This window comes from Aplysia californica, unplaced genomic scaffold (assembly GCF_000002075.1).
Source record: "Aplysia californica isolate F4 #8 unplaced genomic scaffold, AplCal3.0 scaffold01280, whole genome shotgun sequence".
NCBI lineage: Eukaryota > Metazoa > Mollusca > Gastropoda > Aplysiida > Aplysiidae > Aplysia > Aplysia californica.
The window spans coordinates 96,888-112,026 of NW_004798550.1; the positions used below are offsets into that span (position 1 = coordinate 96,888).

At 40.8% G+C, this 15,139-nt stretch overlaps 2 protein-coding genes across 2 annotated transcripts in view; one reads left to right on the plus strand and one right to left on the minus strand.

Moving 5' to 3' along the window:
* Window positions 1-2,473: 2,473 nt before the first annotated feature.
* On the plus strand, window positions 2,474-3,756 carry LOC101862392 (thyrotropin-releasing hormone receptor-like). Its single transcript, XM_013090437.2, has one exon. It carries the CDS (start codon window positions 2,686-2,688, stop codon window positions 3,541-3,543), a length of 858 nt encoding a protein of 285 aa, XP_012945891.1. The 5' UTR covers window positions 2,474-2,685; the 3' UTR covers window positions 3,544-3,756.
* Window positions 3,757-12,537: 8,781 nt separating this feature from the next.
* Window positions 12,538-15,139, minus strand: part of LOC101861706 — a gene marked incomplete in the record, with an annotated part of 14,162 nt that continues 11,560 nt past the window's right edge. The window contains 2 exon segments of the mRNA XM_005112463.3: window positions 12,538-14,383; window positions 14,775-14,967. Of these exon segments, the coding sequence (XP_005112520.3) occupies window positions 14,099-14,383; window positions 14,775-14,967 (478 nt within the window).

Here is a 15,139-nt window from a genome sequence, read left to right on the forward strand (position 1 = left end):
CGGTGGCCTAGTAGTTAGTCTCTCGGACTCGCAACCGTAAGGTCACGGGTTCGAATCCCGTCAGGGGCCCAACATTGTGTCCTTGGGAAAGGCACTTTACACGAATTTTCCTCACTTCACCCAGGTGGGAATGGGTACCCGGCTATAGACAGCGAAAGATCTTGTCAGTTTGTTAGTGTTTGAGCGCTTAATCAGCTGCTTGCACTGTATGCTTCTCGGGAAGCTTAGAATGTTTCGGAGTGTTCTATGGTCTGCTGGGGTAATAATATAGTGTAAAGTGCATAGAGCCTGCTGTTGAGCGGGGATATGCGCTATACAAATGCTATCTATTATTATTATTATTATTATTAAAGAAAAAGTGAGTTCAAACCGATGATCAATCAAGCTCTGTCTTTTCAAATTTCGAATGTGTGCCGACTTGTAATTGGCTGACAAAAAATGGTACTCACCCGTCTCCAGTTACCTACCAGTCGACCTATAACAAGATATATTTCAAAAAATCGGTTGTGGTAATGAGCACACGGGGGCAGACGAAAATAAGAGTTGCATTTTGAATCTGACAAACGAAGACATTTACTCCTATTGATTGAGGGTCGATATTGTCACAACGATGACTGTGACATTCAGATTTTTATAATGATATGCTGAATGTTTGCTCAAATAATGAGAACATTGGTTGTAATAGACTGTCAGCCCTGATTGTCGGTACTACTAAACAAATCAATATAATTATATGACACAGATATCTTAACAAGTAATATATTCTTGTTATACAATTTTAATAATATAAACGATATCTTAATCAAAACTAGCTAACATGATGTCAAAGTGCAATGCTAGAACACAAAGAAAGAACGTTGTTAAATGATCATTTTTCTGTTCGTTGATTAAGTCCTGGTTTCTTTTGTACTGAGCATATAAATAACGGTCTGTGCCTGAAATAGGGGAGGATCTTAGCACTAAAGTAACTGTGGTGTCGATGTCCAACACATCCCCCCCCCCCCCCCCCCCAGAATGTCAATTTCACTTTTGTGGGGGGGCAACTCAACTTACTCTTGCGACCAGAAAATGAGCATACCAAAGACAACGCCATCACCATCTGGTTCAGATAATGCAAAAATCGTAAGCGACGAGCAGTGGTACATTGTCCAAGTGGTCATTGCAGTGGTCATCTGTGGCCTTCTCAGTCTGTTCGGCGTGGCCTCCAACATCATCAACATTGTGGTGTTTGCCAAGCAAGGCTTTCAGGACAGCATGAACATCAGCCTCATGGGTGAGATGGCAATTATCATATCTACAGTACAGTTGCAAACAAATAACCAAATTTGTCTATCAAACGGTTATGGAATAGAACATAACACACATAAGTGAGTTGAATATAACAGACAAAATGTTGAAATATACGAGATCTGTCTCAGAATAAAGTTTCCCTGTCATGCTGTCCTCACAAATAATTATAAATCACCTTATATTTGGCATCAACAGAAAGCTTATTCAAATACCTATTCAATGTAGGAACCATCAGGTTCAAGACATTTCTCCATTTGATGCACCCAGCGGTCAAAAACAGTGGTCAGTGATCGTTTGTCCAAGGTCCTGAGTGCTTTTCTCTTAGCCTCTTGAATCCGGTCCTCGTAATCAAATCTCCGATATTGCAGCATTTCTTTCACCTTGGGGAAGAGGTGAAAGTTGCATTGGGCGAGATCGGGCAAATAGGGCGGGTGTCCCGATAATACCCACTAGTAGCCCTCAAGAAGCTCGTTTACAACTCTGGACTTGTGAACATGCGCCTTATCATGAAGCAGGATGACGCTTTCTTCAAGCAAAACGGGTCTTTTTTCCTGGTCGCAGGTCCCAGCTTGTCTTTTTCTTAGACATGATGTCAGGACGTCGGGAAAATTAGTGGCTTTTGGTAGCGTACTTTTTATTGTATGGAGGAGGGCTATTGTGAGATATGGAAGAAAACAGAATGCATGGTAATATTTAAAAAGCGGTATATCCTACTTTCAATCGCATGAGCAAAAGCAGAAAAATCAAACACGTTCAGCAATTTAGATATCTAGGATATATAATTACATATGAGACCAAACGTTACACAGAAATGAAAAGAAAAAGAACAAAACAACAGATAGTTTCAATTAAATTAACCCAATCCAGGGAAATTGAAAAGATCTCAATGATTACAAAAATACTAATTCTGGAATGCTATGTGTGCTCAACCCTTCTATATGGCTGTGAATGCTGGACAATCCTTAAAGACAGTGAAAATGAAATAAAAGTGACAGAAATGTGTTTTTTTAGGAGACTGCTGAGAATGAGGACAAATGCAGTTTCTGGAACACTTAAATAGACACAAAGGTCTCGAACATCTAACTCTCACTTGCAAAATTGAAGGGAAGCGAGACAGGCGTAGATCCAGACCAACCTACTTGGAGAGCTTAAACAAATTGATGATGGGGAAAGATCAGGATTGTAGCTTTTTGGAGGTCATCAGAAGAAAGGAATGAATACAGAACCCTGATCGCTGATGTCTGATGCAAATCTGGCACTTCATGATGATGATGATTTGCTGAAGAAGAAATAGAATGAAATTTCACTTAAGCTTGGTTAAACTCTTTTTATGTCAGAGGGTTTCCACAGTCGTGTCAGTTAACCTACAAGGGGTGGGGATATGGGGTGGGGGTCATGATTGTGTATTGCATTTTTCCATCTTGTAGAGTGTTTATCATTTCAGGGCTCGCTGTGGCTGACCTGTGCTCCCTGCTGTCCATGATATGGCTAAGCATCTGCTGGAACCCACTCTTTTACAACTCTGAGTTGCCCTTTGACCCCAGGGATATCTTGAACCTCACTGGGGCCGTGCCCCATGTCCTCTTAGTCAAAATCGCCACGTTTATCACCGCCTTCATCACCTTTGAACGATGTCTGTGTATCGCTGTCCCTCTGAAGGTGAAGACGATCATCACACCGAGAAGGACAAAGACAATTATTATCTCCATCTACATTGCCATGGCTGTTTTGATGATCCCCTTCTGCCTTGGAAACAGACTTGAGTGGGTTTACGATTTAACCTTAAATGCTACTGTGCTAAAAGCCACGTACACGGCTGAGAGAGACATTCTAGAAGCCATTACCCTTCTCATCCAAGACGTAATAGCTACGACGTTTTCCTTCGTCTTCGTCGTCTGCTGTACCATTGTTCTTGTCGTCAAACTCAAAAGTAAAACAAAATGGCGACAGGCCACTGCAGCCAAGTCTGATCGCGCAGCGGGAGGTGTTGGGGTCAAAGATCAAAAGGTTATGAAAATGGTGACCTTCATCGCTGTCATTTACATCATCTGCGCTGTTCCTTCCACGCTCTTTTTTCTCTACATTGTGATTGACCCAAGTTTCCATCATGATGGTTCCTATCGAAATCTTTTTCTTGTCCTTTGTTTTTTGTCATTCCTAACCGAAACTATCAACTCTAGTGTGAATATATTTGTGTATCTGAAAATGAGTTCGAAATATCGAGCAGTGTTTATGAAAACGTTTTGGAACTAGGAGGTAGAATAGCTTTTTGGATACTTTAAGAAAATGTCTCTTTATAATGATCATTTCTAAGAAAAATAAATCATTACCTTCTGAGGAAAATGTTGTCTTTTTGATAATGACCGAAAAATCTCAGTAATGTAAATATATGATAAGATAAACTAAATGTTTATTATCCAGATGATGGCACATGTGTAGGGTATACACGCAAACACAAGACACACACACACACACACACACACACAAACACACACACACACGCATACACGCACACACGCACACACGCGCACACGCATACATGCACGCATGCACGCACACACACTCACACACACACACACACACACACACACACACACACACACACAAACACAAACACTCGCGAGGGCGCCCACTTGCACGCACATAATATTCTCTCACACATTCTCTCTTCTAAATACATCTGTAAAATTACAGACTGATAGAAATGAACAATCGTTGTGAAAAATAACAATTTGTAAGCTTGGAAGGAAATTGCGAATTTAGCAGACACCTTGTTATATGTGGGGAGAGAAATGGAGAATTTAGCTGATGTCCCATTGTGTGTAGGGGGCGGACGGACGATCAGGTTTGAGTAAGTGTGAGTTCACAGACGTACAGAGCCTTGGATAGGTCAGATAATGGGGAGAAGAATCTAAAAAGTTCTTATTGCAAGTCAGTTTTATTTCTGAAAATATGAAGACTCTTTGCAGGGAGGTTCGAATTTTGAAATGAGAAGACAAAAGTGTTAACATTTTAAACAATTAATTTAAATTCAAGGTAATCTAATGAGTCGTAGTTGGGAAGGAAGCAAAAAGGTTTATAGTGGCGCCCAAAGAAACTCGAAAATGTTTTCATACAATCATTGTGTTAAGATCTTGCACTACCCACTCATGTAGCAAACAAATTGAAAGCTGAATAAATTCTGCATCATTTGGCACATTAATAATTCATTGATCATAGCAGTCGCCAGAGATACGGTCACTCAAAAGTAACCTTAAAAGTCAGATTAGGCAAAATTGTGCAAAATCAAAAGAATCTTAAAAGTGGGTCAGCTGGCGTATTTTTGGAATAGATATATATTGCATATCAAATAAATGTTGTAATATATATATAAGAGACAAATTTTTCAGGATATGCAAAAAACTTTTATTTCTTTATGCACGTACCTATGAATCTGAAATTCACATATATGATATGATGTAAGACGATGGTCTGTAACTAACGTCTTTGGAAAAAGCTTTCTTGCGTAAGTTACTGGACATAGGCGGTTCAGAATACCAAAATCTGCGTGATTCAACCGCCTAAGTGATAGTATGACGGCGTCTAGGCGTTTGAATCACGTTAATCAACGCCACTCAACGAGCTCCAATGGTCGCTTGAGCGTTTGAGTAATCGGCAAAAGCAAATCATAATACTTTTAAGAGTAATTACAGTCGAACCTGTGTAAGACGGCCACCCATTGTCAAGGAGAAAAGTGGCCGTATAAGACAGATGGCTGTCTTAGGCAGGACTGATCAAGATGAAGAAAACAAACCCTTCCTTTCAGAGGTCCCAACCGATGATAGCCGCATTGTTGTTGTTGTTATTGTTGTTGTTATTGTTGTTGTTTTTGCTGTGTTTTTTCTTCTTTTTTCCCCTTTGTTGCTGCATTTGTACAAGGGTGACAATAAAACGAAATCTGTGAGACAGGGAGGACCGAGTGCTTTGGTAAAACAAACAGATGGGTCGCCACCACTCGGAGAACGAGCGACGCTTCTGTCACAAGTTCATGTTAACGTCCTTTGTTACTTTGTTACAGCCTGGGTAAACAGTGACCACTCATCTCACTTACGATTTGTGTATGAGTTCTGGGCGGGGCTTATAGTTTATGAGGGGTCACACGCTCACCTCAATTGCAGCTGAAAATGTGTTACCAATTGGTCAACAGTGGGAGAGGCCTACGCAACATGATCAGTTGGAGGGACTACCTAACAACGACAGGTGATTGAATTATGACGGCTCGCCCTCAACGCTAGGGGCCAATGCACAATTTATGACAAAACGTAATGGAGTCACTACACTAAGGTGGCCGTCTAAGACAGGTGTCATTGCTTGGTGTGATAAAGGTTGTGTGTTAAAATAATATGGTGGCCGCGGCCGCGTTGGACAGGAGCCCGTTTTAAACAGTTAAACTTTATAGAAAAAACACAAGGGGGGAAATGGAAAGTGGCCATTTGTACAAGTGACCGTCTTATAGAGGTGGCCGTCAGGGCAGGTTCAACTGTATAAAGTTGAGAGTAATTATTTTAGCTATTTGTTTGGCTCTTCTTCGGCAGAACTGTTTACGTCCTCAAGGAGTTGTTACAAAAGACCATTCATCCTAACGTTTAATTTGTACTGGATGTTTTTGCTCAGTGTGTATTGTTTTAGAATGATATCATGTTCGCTAGACTAACATTGTATAATATAGAAAAAAGCATACAGTTTATTTCTTATCATTAAAACACATTTTTAAAAATAAGAAAACTCCGACAAAGCAACACAAATCACCAACTATTCAGTGCGAAAGAGACTGTCAACACGATTCGAAAATTTTAGGCAAATGACAACAAAAAATGATGACGTTTGGCCAAATCGATGTTCAAACAAGGGCTGTGTTTCTCATTGCCACCGTGGCAGTTTATTGAAAAAACCTTGGCGTACCTTTCTGCAGTTTCCTTAAGGTCGACCTAAGATAGCATTTAGCTGCAAAGAAAAAAATCATTTGTGGTAATGAGCACACGTGGAAAAATCCAGACGAAACAAAGAGTTGTATTTTGATTCTAACAAACAAAGACATTTACTCAAGAGGTGAAAGAACAAGAAACTGCATTTTTATACCACACTCAGGGAGTTGTTTTTAATACTTCACTTTCGGTGAAAAAAAATGAAATGGTATTGGTTTAAAGTCTCTATTAACACTATTAGGTTATTAAAGAGGCGGGGCCTCCTAGTTTAACGTCCGTCTCCGAAAGGACCGAGCCAAGTGGGAAATTTGTGCAAAGTGCCTTTCCCAAGTACACAACGTCGGACCGAGCTGAGGCTCGAGCCCCCGAATCCGCAATCTCACAATTACGAGTCCGGTAGCCTAACCACGCACTTTCGGTGAAATAAATCCTTATATAACAAACGTGAAATTTTAAAAGAGGATATCTTACGCTTGAAATATAATAAGCTGTAATCAATATTTGCATAAACTACTCCGCGGACTACATTTGCCTTCTAACCTGCTCTAAGTAAAGTATAGACTTAACTGTGCGGTCAAAAATTCGTGGCGCAACGAACTGTCAAATATTTCCTAAAATATTACACATAGACTCTCCAGCTTTTGCACATGCACATGGACTTGGTTCAATTTGTCTTAACAGATCAATATTTTTGGAAACACCAGGTAGCTGTGTTCTAGAAAATTCCTTAAGGGGGGGGGGCTACACCTGGAGGCTATCTCGCTTATTACTTGACCGAATTTTACCAAATTTCACACATATAACAAGCATAGTAAGGAGTCTTAAAATCCGCAATCAAATTTGATAAAAAAGTTTAGTTTCCATGGATACGCCGCCATATTGGATTTTATTGACATGTCTGACGTAATGAATGCTGCACTTACCGCTCATGGAAATTGATTGGGTTTTTTTGCATGCGTGTTCACAAAGATTAGATCTAAATATTTGTCTGTTGTTTTTTTCCTAATCGAATTAGAAAATTTTTAATGAATTTTTTCCTGAGGTAGCATTCAAGTTTGCGAAAAATCCGTGAAAATCAACACTCCAGACACCACCAACAAAAATCTATTCCATATATCAATATTTCAACAAACAAGTTTTTAGTATTACCTCTTCTCTTCACTCTGTGAAAATTTCATGAAGATTGGTTGAAAAATGGTGGAGTTATTTTAAAAAAGTATAGAGAAAAGTCGCATTTTGAGAAAACGGCCGATAAAGAAAAATAAAATACTGACTTTATGAGGAAATGGCGGTTACAAAAATGCCCGGTATGGGAAAAATACGGTTTTTGGGAGGTTCTTATGCCATGAAATAGTTGTAGGAGAAGCTGAGGAAGCTAAAAATGCCTGCAACTCAAATTCCATGATTTTGAGCCGAATTTTGATTTTGGGGGTGTAGCCCCCCCCCCCCCCCCCTTAATAAAGACATAAAGACTAATAGAGACATCAAAGTTGGAGGTTTCTACAGATTTTAAAAGGTTTACTGCGGGGGTAATATCGCTTTTAAAATCAAGTCCGTCATTTTTCCAGGTTCTAATCGCGACATTTTGCTTACTGAACGCATGTTTTAAGACAATCTTGTACAAAATGTGTTCGCTATAAAATCATTTTCTTGTAACGCGTTTTGCCTCTAAAAAGAAATCTGTAAATTCAAGGAGTTGGCAAAACGTCAAAAGTGGCGCTACAGCGTTGGAACATAATAATATGACACTGGGCTACTCAAATCGCGAGTTTAAAACTAATTTATTTTCGGAAAGGTAAAATGCACCAAAAAAAATTAAAAACGTAAAATTTCTTTGATTTCATCATTTTGACGAGCGCCTGATTTCAGCACGATGCCTCTCAATTGTTGACGTGCCCAGCAGAACAATGGAGATCCTATTGGAGGCAGACGTCTACGCTGCCAGTCACGACAGAGAGGGATACACCGTCCCGGCGGAAAGACCGAGATACTCGATAATGTAGATTTTCCCCCCAGATGGGAATCGAACTCAGGTCCTGTGCATGCGGTGAAGAAGCACGTAACCCCTACAGTACAGACGCCTATGGCGTGCTTCTCTTAAGGATATTTGAAACCAGAAGACATGACGTGGACATTTTTTTCAACCGCACGAAACCCAGAAAGCAAAGTTTCTAAGTTAAGAAAAAAAAATCAACGGTTCATTCTTTCAACACTGTATTACGTTGTGCATCTTTTTACAGATCAATTTTATTCAATATTTAGATTTAACATTGTAACATTATTTTTTTTTCATAACACATGCGACAAACACCATAGACTAAGAAACTGCAAATAAAAAAAGAAAGAAAAAAAATCTAAATGTTCGCTTAGTACTCGTCAGCATCTGCTGCTGGCTCGCAATATTTTGTTCCCAGGCAGAGAAATCAGTCACAGTGAACAGACGGATTGAGCAATTTCATCGGAATCTCCCATCAACCTGACCAATGCACGTTGACTATAAAAAAGACGTTAATTTTTCGGTAAAGACCTCTCCTGACCCCCCCCCCCCCCTCATTAGACATCAGAGAGCCAGAGAAAGGTTCCGCTTGATTACTGGCATAACCCGCCAGGGGGAATTCGCTACCTAAGAATACTAATTACCGAGTTATATCTGACATTTCCGCCGTTTTGAGTTATTACGTCGATGAGGTCTGAAACCAAATCTTCTATCTGCTCTATCAAAATCGTACCAAGAGAAGGGAAAAGAGGAGAAGAGAAGAGAAGGATAGAGAGGAGAAGAGAGGGGAAGGGAAGAGAAGAGAAGAGAAAGGAAGAGAAGAGAAGGGAAAGGAAGAGAAGAGAAGGGAAAGGAAGAGAAGAGAAGAGAAAGGAAGAGAAGGGAAGGGAAGAGAAGAGAAGAGAAAGGAAGAGAAGGGAAGGGAAGGGAAGGGAAGAGAAGAGAAGAGAAGAGAAGGGAAGGGAAAGGAAGGGAAGAGAAGAGAAGAGAAGAGAAGGGAAGGGAAAGGAAGAGAAGAGAAGAGAAAGGAAGAGAAGAGAAGAGAAAGGAAGAGAAGAGAAGGGAAGGGAAAGGAAGAGAAGGGAAAGGAAGAGAAGAGAAGAGAAGAGAAGAGAAGAGAAGAGAAGAGAAGGGAAGGGAAAGGAAGAGAAGGGAAGGGAAGAGAAGGTAAAGGAAGAGAAGAGAAGAGAAGAGAAGAGAAAGGAAGAGAAGGGAAGGGAAGAGAAGGGAAAGGAAGAGAAGAGATGAGATGAGAAAAGAGCAAACGCTGTAGTGAACAGTACTTGCACTCATCTAGATTTCACCCTTTTTAATGAGGGTGTTTTTACGCCTCCATCGACATAGTTTAGGTCATTTAGTTGTGCTATTTTATGGAAATTATACTTTGTCTAATCTTCTTAGCGTGAGCTAGAGTGTGAGCTCACTACTCATGTCATTCGAATATCGCCGTGTGTGTGTGTGTGCGCGCGCGTGTGTGATTGTGTGTGTGTGTGTGTGTGTGTGTGTGTGTGTGTGTGTGTGTGTGTGTGTCTGCATAGACAGCTTAAGGTCATGTCTGCTTCTTAATTTTTAGTTCTTGAGCGCTAAGTCGGCTACTTGCACTGCGTGCATCCTGGGAAGCCAAGAACGACATTTCTCTGTTTTTAAAGGTCTGCTGGTGTAAAAGACTAGAGATCTTTACATATAAGTGGACTTGAGAGGCTTTGTGCACAAACTCCTCCCTTATTACCTAACCCACACCTTTGAAACTTTGCAGGCGTCCACAACATCCATGTGGCAAGGACCTAACTTTAAAAAATCCACGCAAAACTGCTTTCCCCGATTTTTCCAAAATGCTTTGTTTCGTCTAATCTTGGGAAAGTCCGTCTTCTAAGACGCCATTGTAAACAAGTGAGGTTTCCGTTCACTAACAGTGCGCATTGGTCCCACACTTTTGAAATTATAGAGTGTACAGCCACGAAATCGAAATAGAGAATAGATCTATATATCTATTACTATTATATATTTGGCAACTTGGAAACACGTGGCTCACTTTTCTCTCAAGATTTATTGCTCCATTCCAGTAGAGTGTAAATATAGTAGGCCAATGACTTTCAGTTGATGTTAATGCCCCGATCATTCCTTTCATCGAAGGGGAACCCAACTAGTAGACTATAAAGCGCTGAGACTCGACCGACAGAGCTTGCTGTTGAGTGGCGCGGGGATGAGTGCTAGAGAGAGAAAGTACTGAAGTCTGCGGTACACTGTGTGTTAGTCTATTCAACAAGAGATGTGAGTTCGATTCCCTCTGTGGCGAGTAGCGGATTTTTTTTCTTAATTAGAATAATTTAACGCTCGACTTAAACGTTTGCAGTTTCGAGACTTAAGAAAAAAAAGAGAATTTGGCTACTGTTTTGTCAGTTGTTCTGATATTTAAAAATTACTTTTTTTTGGGAAGTAAATGTCCAAATTATTGTTGCTGCTGCTGTTGAATGGTGATGCTGCTGCTGCTGAAGTTGTTGATGCCATTGTTTCTTCTGAGATCTAGGGTATAGTTGTCCTGGGTTCGGATCCCAAGCAAAGTGTTTCTGTATTCTGGTTACATTTTGGAGTTTACAAGACTCCCTATCATTGGATCGGATCTGCAAGCGATCGAGTTTAGAGAAGAAATGTCTTGACAGTCTGTTAGTATTTGAGGGCTTAGGTTGCTTGCATTATAATTACATGTATTATTATGCCTCTCGGGAATCCGGGAGTATTTCTGAGTGTTCTAGTACAGACGGCAGGGGTAATAATAATTATAAATCAGAAGGCGCTTGCTGTAGAGCATGGATATGTGCTGTGTCAATGCAGTCATCATCATCATCATCATCATCATCATCATCATCATCATCATCATCATCATCATCATCATCATCATCATCATCATCATCATCATCATCATCATGATAATAATAATAATAATAATAATAATAATAATAATAATAATACCAATAATAATAATAATAATAATAATAATAATAATAATAACAACAATAATAATCAAGCAATGTTGTACAGAGCGTTACAAATATGCGATTTTGCACTTGTTTAAAGACGAGGGATACAACTCTGCGGGACACGTCGAACTCGGACTGGGGGAGATAAAAACGTCTGCAGACAGTCAGAGATACTCGACTAGGACCCCCCCCCCCCCCCCCCAACTCTATTTTTGTACTTTATTTTTTTACCTTTTCTTTTTCATCCTATTACCGTTAAGCGTCGAGGGGAGATGCAGTTTTCTATGGTAGGCCAGCTCCGCAGCTCTTTCAGTTGTGATGTTATGTTTTCTCAGGGTTTCCTTGACACCCTCGATCCACCTTTTGCGTGGCCTTCCTCTTCCTTTATAGCCTGAGTGCTTGGTGTTGTAGGCTCTCGAGGCTGGCTGGTCAGGTGACATGCGTAACAGGTGGCCAAACCATTTTATCCTCTGTCTTTCTATGTAACGCAGGCAGGACTCAATGCCGATAGCTGCTCTTACTTTTTCATTTCTCTGCCTGTCTCGTCTTGTGATGTTAAGGGTTTTGCGGAGACATTTCATTTCGCACACAGTGATCTTTTTTAATTCACCAAAATTGAAATGATGTCTTTTGCATGCGAGGGTGAAGTACGCAACAGCTACACCACAGAAGTTTGCACAGGCTGTTACTGTACCCTACATGACACATTATTAAAGACTCTCTGTGACGTTCTGGAATATTCTAGAACCTCGAGACAGTTTTCGAAATTGTTGTTGGAATGTAATATCCTGCTTACTCTGCAATACCCAAGGACGTAAACAGGATCAGATTAGAAACACGAACATTTTTAGACAGTTTGAAGATTTTTTAAAATGCACGAACGATAGAAATATGGGGCAGACACACACACACACACACACACACACACACACACACACACACACACACACACACACACACACACATAGAGAGAGAGAGAGAGAAAGAGAGAGAGAGAGAGGAGACAGAGAGAGAGAGACAGAGAGAGAGAGAGAGAAAGAGAGAGAGAGAGAGGAGACAGAGAGAGAGAGACAGAGAGAGAGAGAGAAAGAGAGAGAGAGGAGATAGAGAGAGAGACAGAGAGAGAGAGAGAAAGGGAGAGAGGAGACAGAGAGAGAGAGAGAGAGGAGATAGAGAGAGAGAGGGGGGGCAGAGAGAGGAGATCGATCGATCGATCGATCGATAGATAGATAGATAGATAGATAGATAGATAGATAGATAGATAGATAGATAGATAGAGTACACTTAAAAACAAAAACGAACACACATCTCCATTGATCATACAGATCTGTCAGTTCTGTTTCCTTTATCTGAAACCAAAACAAGGCAGACAACAACATATGTACAATGATTATATAGGCCTATATGCACATGTGTGTTTGTGTTTTGGGAATAATGGTAGGAAATATGCCATACTATTACCTTTGACCTACAGCTGCTTTGACAGACCGTCGGCACGGCACGCTCTTCAACTGTACTAAGAACTGAATAAAGACAAAACCATGTACAGGAGAGAGGGCACCCCCCCCCATGTACAGGAGAGAGGGCAACCCCCCCCCCCCCCATGTACAGGACAGAGGGCAAAAAAAAACCCAATAACAAACGACCCCGATTACATTCTTTAAGACATTGTACCCACATTGTGCATCTTTTCTTGCCTTTTGCAACTTTTAGGATTTAAATGTTTGATGAACTATTTCGTGTGCCCAGGCAATTAATACCTAATAGTTTGAGAAATTGGAACAGAGTGGAACCAGACCGTGCTGTGAACAACGGTAAAAACAACTGATTTCATCCAGCGCGCTCATTACAAATGATCTTCTGCATTTGCGGGTGCCGTAAATCTCTCACTAAACAAAACATAAGAAACTTCAATGTAAAAAAAAAAACTTACCAAAAAAAACAACCTAACAAAAAAGCATAACAAGCAAAAAAAAATCTAAATATTTGACTGAGTTAGCACTTTTGAACGGTTGGCCGACGGTTTGTGCCCGCTACGTCCTTCCCCCTCCCACCACTGTGCCGTGAACGCTTAGTAAAACCACCCGATACACACATTGGGTAGAGCCAACGAAATCCTAATATTAGCAGACTTCTGCTCTTTGGAAATTGTGAATTGTATACCCATGTACAAGGTATCGCCCTCTCCCCTTTCTCCTCTTTCCTTTAACACCGCAGAGGTCACTAAGGTTTGATGACAAATGTTTTGTTCAACAATGAAGGGGTTAAAAACTTAAGGCGAAAGGTAATGATATTTGGTATGTTTCAACTTCCCTTTGGTTGGATGACACACGTAAGCGTTTCGCTCAACAATAAAGAGGTTTAAAAACTTAAGGCGAAGGGTAATAGTATGTTTCAACGTTACTCAGGTTAGATGGCAAGTGTTTTGTCTTGGTCAATAGTGAAGCGAAGAGGTTAAAAAGTAAAGGCGAAGGGTAATCGTATTTTTCAATATTCTAAGGTTCGATGGCAAGCGTGTTATTTTTTCAGCAGTGAAGAGGTTACAGAGTTTAGGCGAAGGGTAATGGTGTGCTTCAATGTTTAGAAAGTCTTCCTTTCCAAGAAAACGGAAGAGCGAAGAGCGAACTATATTCTGTTAATAGAGTTTTGCTCTTTGGAAAATGAGAACCAGATACCCAGGTAGAACGTAAACTCCTCTCCCCTTCATCCTTTTTCTCATAATTATACTTAAGAGCTAACTTATTTTTTCAGACAATCATTTTGTTCAACGGCGAAGAGGTGAAAGAGCTAAAGTGAAGGGTAATTGTATGTTTCAATATTTCTTAGCTATGATGACAAGTGTTGTGTTCAGTGGTGAAGAGTTTAAAAAGTTAAGGCGAGGGGTAATAATACGTTTCGGTGTTGGGAAATTCTTCCCTCCCGAGAACGTTCTGGGTGACAGAACAAGCTGCGTCGTACAGAACTCCTGTGCTCTCCGCGGTCGACCCGTACTCGTCCCCGTCGTCGTAGACGATCTGCTTCACGGCCACTGTGGTGCCGTTGTGGTCGTACACCTGGTCTGGCAGCTGGTTTTGGAGGTACTTGAAGTTGTACGACAGGTTAAAGGTTATGTTGGAGATAGGGTCACCGGTGACTGTGCACGTCAGATTGGCCATCTGAACATGGAAACAGACAAAAAAGGGAGACTGAGTTGGTGGGGTTTCTTTCGTTGTTTGTGAATTTCTTGTTGTTGTTGTTGTTGTTGTTGTTGTTGTTGTTGTTGTTGATGTTGTTGTTGTTTGTGGTGGTGGTGGTGGTGGTGGTGTTGGTGTTGGTGTTGTTGTTGTTGACGATGTTGTTGTTGCTGTTGTTGTTGTTGTTGACGTTGTTGTTAATATTGTTGTTGTTGATGATGTTGTTCTCTTTGTTCTTGTTCAAGTTGCTGGCGGATAGACAGTCAAACACACAGACAAAGAAAAACAGATAGACAGACACACAGACAAACAGACAGACAAACAAACAGACAAACAGACAGACAAACAGCGCGTACGACCGTGCCCCACTCACCCTGTCCCCGTCCCTGACAAGCGACGACTCCCCCTCCACAATCCTGGCCTTGAGGAAAGGTTCCAGTGTGTAGTTCCTGGTGATGGACTGCCCCAGACTGCCCCAGGCCACACACTGGTACCTCTGGCTCACGCCACGGGATGACGGCACGTAGGCGTCCACTCTCTTGAAGAACTTGAACCGTGTCTGTCGTCTGAGGGGTAAGGATAGGAGATAAGATAAGATAAGATAAGATAGTATACTTTATTATCCCAGAGGGAAATTTTCCTTGGCTGTACAGGACCGTAAAAACAATATGCAGGTCTATATAAAAATTTTTAATTATATATTACTCTCATTAAAAATAGTGGCTTATACAGTGGCGG